This window comes from Trachypithecus francoisi, unplaced genomic scaffold, assembly GCF_009764315.1.
Source record: "Trachypithecus francoisi isolate TF-2019V2 unplaced genomic scaffold, Tfra_2.0 Lachesis_group2, whole genome shotgun sequence".
NCBI lineage: Eukaryota > Metazoa > Chordata > Mammalia > Primates > Cercopithecidae > Trachypithecus > Trachypithecus francoisi.
In genome coordinates this window covers 77,879,027-77,888,090 of record NW_022681465.1, presented here as the reverse complement: position 1 = coordinate 77,888,090, position 9,064 = coordinate 77,879,027, and the positions used below count along the sequence as shown (strand labels likewise).

Here is a 9,064-nt window from a genome sequence, read left to right as displayed (position 1 = left end):
GTTTATTCCAGCCTTAAGCCTTTGACCTATGCATCAGAAACATTGGGCCCCACCTCAGATCTTCTCTGCCCTGCCTTCTACTCCAGTCACTGCTGTGGCAACTAATTCCATGAAATCTTTGACCAGGTTCTCAGAGAATATGATAGTACATCTCTTTGAATTCTAGCTGTATACCTTTCATGACAGCCTCCCTGCAATGCATTTCGTAAGTTTCCTCAAAAGAGGAGGAGACTTCTGTGGCGGGTTTGGCAATAACCATCCTTATATTGGCTTTCCTCTTTTGTTTCACCTCCATGCATCTCTTTTGCATCCTGGGATCGTTTCTCAAATAAATGACTTTCATTCAAGCTTTTCTCTCAGGCTCTGTTTTTTGGGGAATCCGAACTAAGACAGTCGGTACCCAGAATGGCCCTAGAAAGCAGGCATTCAGGATGGGAGATTGGAGCTGGTTTGCTCACCAAATGACAAAACCTGATTACAGAATGATGCCCTCCCAACTCCTACCAAAGTTGTCCATTCCTAGAATCTGAATATGCTACCTTAAATATCAGAAGCAGGTGTAAATAAGGTTAAGAACCTTGAGGTGGGGAGATTATCCTGGATTGTCTGTGTAGGCCCAACCTTACCATGTGGGTCTTTGAAAGCAGAGAACCTTTCTTGGCTGGTGGTCAAGGGAGAGTGACTACAGAACGTTGGCCAAAAAAAAATGCAATGTTGCTGGTTTTGAAGAATGAAGGAAGATGACCATGAGCTAAGGAATGCAGGCAGCCTCTAGAAAGTTAACAAGACAAGGAAATAGATTCTTCCCCTGGAGTCTCCAGAAAGGAGCACAGCCCTGGAAACACCTTGATTTTAGTCCACTGAGACTCATGTCAAACTTCTATCTCCCAGAGCTGTAAGATGATACATTTGTGTTGTTTTAAGCCACTAAGTTTGTGAATTTGTGATGACATCAGGAGAACACTGATGCAGTATTGGTAAGCAGAGTGGTGATAGCCTGTGGCATGCAGGAGCAGCACAATCACCACTGACACTGTCATCTGTAGGTGTAGGTAGAAGATGAAGCGTTGGATCCTGTAGTACCTGTGGCACTTGAACAGTAGAGGGGCAGTGATAAAGATTGTGGACTTGGCCAGCTTTTATTAACTGCTTTAGAAGCCTGGAAAACAAAATAACAGGCTCAAGTCAGCCAACTGTCAGTTTAAGGCAAGGTTGAAGGAGAGCCTTATCTCCTGCAGTGGAGAGAAAACGACCTGAAATAGGCCCAGTATCTAGTTGTAAGGTTGGAAAATGCTAAGTCTTGATAATTTTCCTTTATGAAAGTTTAGGTTTGACAAGAAGAGAATGGGACACTGAGACCTAAGTTAGTAATACAGTGGATAACCCTGAAAATATTGCAAACCTGGATTTTCCTAATGTGGGGCTAGCGGGAGGAGCTCATGCTCCCTTGCCTGAAGACCCTGCCAAGGCTTCTAGTGAGGCAGCTCTTGACCTCCACATTCTCTTCCAAAACCTTACTATTCTCCAAACCAAGAACAAGGGTGACTTCTCAGTAGAGCCTGAGTGGAGAAATACAATCCCCTGTCTGGGGGAAAATAGTGTAGATACTGAAGGAACTGCAGAACCTGATATATATACTATCTCTTCCAAAACCTTATTATTCTCCAAACCAAGAACCAGGGTGACTTCTCAGTAGAGCTTGAGTGGAGAAATACAACCCCCTGTCTGGGGGAAAATAGTGTAGGTACTGAAGGAGCTGCAGAACCTGATATATACTATCAGTAACCAAGGGGAAATGTGTGTGAATGATTTTGAGGGTGTTAGGCCAGAGGTGGAAGTTGAGGGAAGAATATAAGGCGGGATAAGAAAGATTACTATAGGAGCCAGGTGCGGTGGCTCATGCCTGTAATTCCAGCACTTTGGGAGGCTGAGGCAGGTGGATCACCTAAGGTCAGGAGTTTGAGCCCAGCCTGACCAACATGGAGAAAACCCGTCTCTACTAAAAATACAAAATTAGCTGGACATGGTGCTACATGCCTGTAATTCCAGCTACTCGGGAAGCTGAGGCAGGAGAATCACTTGAACCCAGGAGGTTGTGATGGGCCAAGATCGCTCCATTGCACTCCACCCTGGGTGACAAGAGTGAAACTCAGTCTCAAAAAAAAAAAAAAAAATTACTATAGGAATGTTTACCCATGACTTAGAAGTGAACAACACCTGAATTTGATCATAATATTCTGTTGGGATGGCTGCTGAGGCTTGGATATTATTATGGCACACAGTAAATGAGGTGAAGATGGCGGAACTGCCTTGGTATAGTATTGAAGAAAGGGTTGGAAAGTTCCAGGAGGTGTGAATGTTAGAATGGATTCATCATGTGAGACTGAACAACCGTCTACGTTCCTCAGGAAGACATTGCCATCACTAAGGCAATATAAAATGCACTGGTTTGCAAACTGTTCATCCAACAAGGGACTGATATCCAGAATATACAGGGAACTCAACAGCAAAAAAACAAATAATCCCACTAAAAAGTAGGAAAAGGACCTAAAAAGACATTTCTCAAAAGAAGACATACAAATGGCCGAGTGGAAAAATGTTCAACATCACTAATTATCAGGGAAAGGCAAATCAAAACTACAATGAGACAGCATCTCATCCCCAGTTAGAATAACTATTATCAAAAGGACAATAACAAATGCTGGTGAGGATACAGAGAAAAGGGAATTTTTTATTTTATTTTTGTATTTTTCTAGAGAAAAGGGAATTCTTATACACAGTTGGGAATGTAAATTAGTACAGCCATTATGGAAGACAATATAGAGGTTTCTGAAAAAACTAAAAATACAACCACCGTGGGATTCAGCAGTCCACCTACTGGATATTTATCCAAAGGAAAGGAAATGAGTATATCAAAGCAATACCTGTGCTCTCCCATGTGTGTTGCAGCACTATTCACAATAGCAGAGATGGGACCGACATAAGTTTCCATCAACTGATGGATGGATAAAGAAAATGTGTATAAACACAATGGAATATTCAGCCATAAAAAAGAATGAAATCAGCTGGGGGTGATGGCTCATGCCTGTAATCCCAGCACTTTGGGACGCCAAGGTGGGTGAATCACCTGAGGTTAGGAGTTCGAGACCAGCCTGGCCAACATGGTGAAACCCCATCTCTACTAAAAATACAAAAATTAGCTGGGTATGGTGGCAGGCGACTGTAATCCCAGCTACTGGGAGGCTGAGGCAGGATAATCACTTGAACCCGGGAGGCAGAGGTTGCAGTGAGCTGAGATGGCACCACTGCACTCCACCCTGGGCAACAGAGCGAGGCTCTGTCTCAAAAAAATAAATATATAAATACATAAATAAGAATGAAATCATGTAATTTGCAGCATTATGGATGGAACTGGAGGTCATTAGGTTAAGTGAAATCAGCCAGGCACAGAAAGACAAATATCACATGTTCTGGTATATAAAAGCTAAACAGTTGATCTCATGGAGGTAGAGAATAGAATGGTGCTAATAAGCTGAGAAGGATGGTAGGGGTGGAGGATGAAGACAGGTTGGTTAATGGGTGCAAACATACAGTTAGAAGGAATAAGTTATACTATTTGATAGCACAGCAGGGTGACTGTAGTTAACAATAATTTATTGTATATTTCAAAATAGCTGGAAAAGTTGAAGTATTCCTAATACCAAAAAATGATAAATGTTTGAGGTGATGGGGTATCCTAAATACCCTGATTTGATCATTATGCCTTTTATACATGTATCAGAATATCACATGTACCCCATAAATACATACAATTGTGTATGAATAAAAAATAATTTTTTTAAAAAAGGAATGCACTGGTGAGGGTTGTGGCAGCACCGAAGAAAAGTTCAGTGGTGGCTGCCCATTGCAGGCAGGTGTTGATGGTAGGAAATGCTGCCATGGAATTGAGCATGATATCATCAGTGGAGATGATGATGAGACTAGAATGGTAGAGGTCATGTATTATCACTTAAATGTCAGAGGCAAGGTGGACACAATAAAATAAACAGTAAGGCTGGAGTGGAAATCAATCAGGCTGCCTTGATCTGCAGGGCTTTGTGACAATGGCTAATAAATCATGGAATTTGGGGAGACAGCTGGCTGGTATGTTACTTGACTAGTATGACCAAAAAAAGAAAAAACAAGGAAAACTGGTTAGCGTAAAGGTAGCCTGTCACAATGGGAAAAATCACAGTCTCTTCATCAGCTTCTAGATCTAAGTCAATTTACAGATCCAGTGCACAATGAAAAGGAGGACTGGTCTTGAGGAAAGGCCTTGCTTTCACAAGTATATATGATGTACATACCCAGAATTTTTCAGAACTGGATACTATTATGGCTTTGTATGTAGATGAGGGGTTATGGAAACCATATGATAAAGGGAGTCCTGGACAGTTTATCACATAATGGTTCCCACATTGCAATTATTTTCCCAATCTCTAAGTATATATTTGGGATCAATATACTTAGATCCCCATGGAGGTCTTAGACCTGTGAAGTAACAACCATTATGGGAGGAAGAGGAAACCTTTCCCTGGCCATGTTAATAAATCATGAGCAATCCACATGAGGAATGGCAGACATCAGTGTCACCATCAAAAAATGTTAGGGATGCAAGCGTAATGGGCTCCATCATAATCTCATTTAAGTTACCATCAGACTCCTGAAAAAGAGCAGATAGATAATGGAGAATGATGGCGGACTACTGCTAGTCTCAGTTGCAGCTGCTGTATCAGATGTGGTATCTTTACTGGCAGCCTCTGGCATTTGATATGCAGCTATTGATTTGGCAAATTCATTCTTCTAAATTTCCATCAGAAAGGAGGATCAAAAGCAGTTCACATTTCTCTGGGATGGACGGCGATTCTCATTTACTCTATTGCCCCCAAAATCTTAAATATCCTTCTCTATATCACAATATAATCCAAAAGGACCTTGATCATCTTTACATTCTACAGGACATCATGCCAGCCCACTATATTGTGACAGCATGCTAGGGGAATTGGCTATCAGGAAGCGGCAAGTATTACAAATGCCCTAGTAAGGCTTACATGTGCCGGAGTGTGGATTATAGACTCTATGAAGAATCTGGGGCATGCCACATTGATAAGAGTTTAGAAGACCAATGAGTTGAGGCATGCCTAGATATTTCTTCTATAGTAAAGAACAATTTCTTGTACCTTCCAACCTCTTAACACTAAGATAGAGACATAGGATTTAGTAGGTCCCTCTGGACTTTGGAAGCACATATATTGTATTTGGTGTATTCCTCTCACCCATTTAATGCCAGTTTCAAGTGGATCCCATAAAAAAAAAAAACAGCAGTTTTGGCTTCTGAACAAACTGCTACTCAGGCCGTGTATGTGGCAGTTAAAAATATTGTGCGGGGCCTCTGGAAAGCCCCAATAGGAGATAACAACACAACTCTGTAGGATCCTGGAGTAACGCCATGCTTCCTGCAACAGAGAACTACTCAGACTCCTGATGTGCTACTGGGCCCCAGTGGAGGCTGAGAACCAAATTATGAGATACCGAGGACTAGGTAAGCAGAGCTGTTAACATATGAGCTGGACGTTATCAGATCCATGGAGTCACGAATTCAGATGGGCCCAGGAGTGAGTCATCCTTATTGGAATTGACATCTCAGGGTACGGGTTTGCCTTTTCTGCCTGCAATGTGTCTTTCCATACAAGCACACTAAGACATACAGAATACCTGATTCACTGTCATGATATCGCAAACATTGCCTCAAGGACCACTTTTTTGATAAAGGAGGTCGTGCAACGGGCACATAACAATGGGATCCCCTCATCTTACCATATACCTCAACACCAGAAGCAGCCAACATAAGCAGAACAATGGAATGGTTCAGCTAAGACACCGGAGATGAGACAGCAGCCTGCAGGGTTGGGGTGCTGTCCTCCAGGATTCGGTAATGTGCTTTAATAATGACTATCCCTATCATTAAAACACACAGGTCTGGAAACCACTAAGTGGAAGTAGATTGACCCCTGTCACCACCACGCAATTGGTGATGCACTTTATTAATTTCTATTCTTTTTTTCTACAATCTAGGCTAAATTGAAAGGTTTGGTTCCCAGGGAATCAGGGATGCTTTCATCAGGGGACTTGATAAGGGTTCCAGTGAATTGAAATCTACAAGTGTCACATGGTCACTTTGGGCTCCCCATGCCAGTGGACAAGCAGGCACAGAAACAAGGTATCATACTGGTGGTGTACCTCTTCCCTCCTGCTCCAAGACTTCTCTGACATGAAGGCAAGGGAAGCATAGGGAACCCACTTGGCACTCACACATCCCAATCTGGAAGTGCAGGGCAGATGACACCAAGGGCCACCCTTGATCAGCGGTGAGCAAAAGCTTGTGGTTAAATGCTTTCCCCTTCCATGCCCAGGGGAGACACCTGAGATGTGTTTCATCAGGCTCCTCTGAGGATCCTGCAAAACCAAGCATCAGAAACTGTAGCACTAGCCAACTTGCTAATGTGTCTGTGTATTAGCTTTCACTGTTTCCCCTGTACTTCACTCCTGTGCTCTGGGATCACTTCCCAAATAAACTGCTCTACATGGAATCATTTGTCTTAGGCTCTGTTTTGAGGGGAACTGAGTCTGCAACCCCTAGCTGCCTGGAATGCTCTGGCATTTTGTAAGAGTCACTCCTGCTTCTCATTCAGATCTTAAACTGATATGTACTCAAAGTGACCTTCCTTAACGACTAATCCAAAGTAGCAAGTCTCTGATATCAGATCACCCTTTTTGAATTCTCTGCATAGCATCTATCACTGATCTTTTTCTTTTTTAAAAAATGTAGTTGTTAGTACCTTTGTCCTGGGCTACAATGTCCCGCACACGAGAGGAGGGACCTTGCCTATTTATTTCTTGCTATTTCTGTAGCACCTTAAATAGTGTCTGGCACAAAGGAGGCACTGGATAAATATTTCTTGATTAAATGAATGAATGCTGAAATTTGATAATAAAACAAGATCCCAAATCAAGCCAGAATCTGAGCTAATAGACCTTTTGGAGAAAAAAATGCATATCTCAAATTTAAGTTTATTTTAAAATTACAAAAATGTCTCCACTCAAGTTGTCCTTGAAAAAAATTTAGAAGCAGCAATAATGATCTCGGTTAATTACAAGCAGTCCAGTGCAATTTATAAAATCGAGCAAAATTTGGATGTGTGTCTTATCCCTCTGTAGACACGGGACCCTTTTTTGAGATCTCTTTCTTTAGGGTCTGGTAGCATCATGACTGGGACACTTTCCAAAGCCTTCTTCCTTTGGACTCTATGTAAAATAATTCTATAGACCCCTGTGATTGAGCTGCGAGCGTCTCTCCCTTGATTATTTCGAATATGCTCTTCTGTAATGCCCAAATGTTCTAAAGTGCTTTTGACCTCATTTTCTTCTTCCTTGAGAGTGCCAGTTTCCGATAAATGTTTGGGATCCAGTTGGAAAGGTTCCAAAGGTGCAGGGTATGGCACCCCTTGCATCCATTCATCATTCATGATGCAGTCGATCCCGTACCTCTCCATGGGGATCTGCTGAAGGACTCCTCGGATGAGTCGGTGGCAGGGCTCTGACACGTGGGGCGGTACACTGTATGTGCCCTCAAGGATGCTCTTTTTTAGTTTCGTCACGGTTTCTGCCCGAAATGGCATGATGCCAGTCACCATGAAGTACAAAAGCACCCCCAAGGCCCAGATATCCACGTAAATGCCGATGTAGTGCTCGTCCCGGAAGAGTTCAGGTGCAGCATAGGGAGGAGACCCACAGAAAGTGTTCAGCATTTCACCTTTTTTACTTACTGTGCTGAATCCAAAATCGCCCACCTTCACACAAGTATTACTGGTATAGAATACATTTTCTGCTTTCAGATCTCTGTGAATAATTTGGTTTTCATGCTGTGGAAGAAGACATAGAGAACAGTCATTTTTACAGTAAAATGCCAAAATAAAAAATGTATAAGTTGCTCTGAAACAGTGAGATAATGATGGTGGAATAACAAATTCAGTGAGGATCAACTTAAGTCGTGATAGCAAACCCTGTCATAACTTTTAGCCCAATGTAATGCCCACACCTCCCCAAGTAGACCAAAGTTCCTATTCCGTGTGGTAAGGGCTAGAGTCTGTTCCACACATGTGGACTGAGAAACTAACACCAGAAATAAGATCCAGATCTTATGAAACTACACATTCTGAAATACAATGAAACAGTAATCCTTAATTGTTGAGGTCCTACATGAGATTTTCTGGCTGATGGATCGTTTGACCAGGGCCAAGACCAGGAAAGCTTGGAGCCCTCCCATAACTTTCCAGCCATGCTTTTTGATGTAGACTCTTTTATCTTTACAGAATTCAGCAGAAGGGAGGTGGTTGCATTTGGCAAGGATCTAGGCACAGAACACACTGTGGATTGTGGGCACGTGCTGCACTCCCACCCTTGCATCCTGAATCCAGACAGTCTTCAGAGGACCCTTGACCTGTTCAGTCCCAAGGGCTCTGGGAAAATGGCTTTGTGCTTGTCACCTTTCTTGATGGCCCTCCTGGAATAAGAATCCAGGCTTTGGAGGGGACAGTCTGGTCAATTCCAGGTTCAACTATACCAGTTGGGTACTGTGGATGTCACTTTCCTTCTTCGTAAAGTGGGATACTGATAACTATAGGCTGTGGTGAGAACTATATGTGATGCTAACTATATATGATGAGAACAGTGCTCAGCATGGTCTTGGCATATTAAAAAACTCAGTAAGATGTGGATCTATGGCTATGAAACACACTTCCTGTTTGCAAAGAGTTGGAGAAATGGCAGGGAGTAGAGCTGCTGAAGACTAACATCTGTACCCTCTATTGCTGGATTCTCTTCTATTCTCCTACCAGGTTACTCTTCCAAGTAGAATGTGGAAGACTGCCCATCTGTTCTATTTCTTGGTATGGGTCTGGCTTATTCTCTGGCCCTGGGAAAGCTCACCACAGCCCAAAGCCACTTAAATGATGACTGGTCATAT

The 9,064-nt window shown here is 42.6% G+C and overlaps 1 protein-coding gene across 2 annotated transcripts in view; it reads right to left on the bottom strand.

Annotated features, from left to right (window-relative positions):
- Positions 1-7,090: 7,090 nt before the first annotated feature.
- Positions 7,091-9,064, bottom strand: part of NIM1K (NIM1 serine/threonine protein kinase) — an 86,218-nt gene continuing 84,244 nt past the window's right edge. For both annotated transcript variants that reach the window (XM_033179498.1, XM_033179499.1), the window contains exon 4: positions 7,091-7,961. In XM_033179498.1, the coding sequence (XP_033035389.1) occupies positions 7,212-7,961 (750 nt within the window). In that variant the 3' untranslated portion in view covers positions 7,091-7,211. The remainder of the gene's footprint in view (positions 7,962-9,064) is intronic.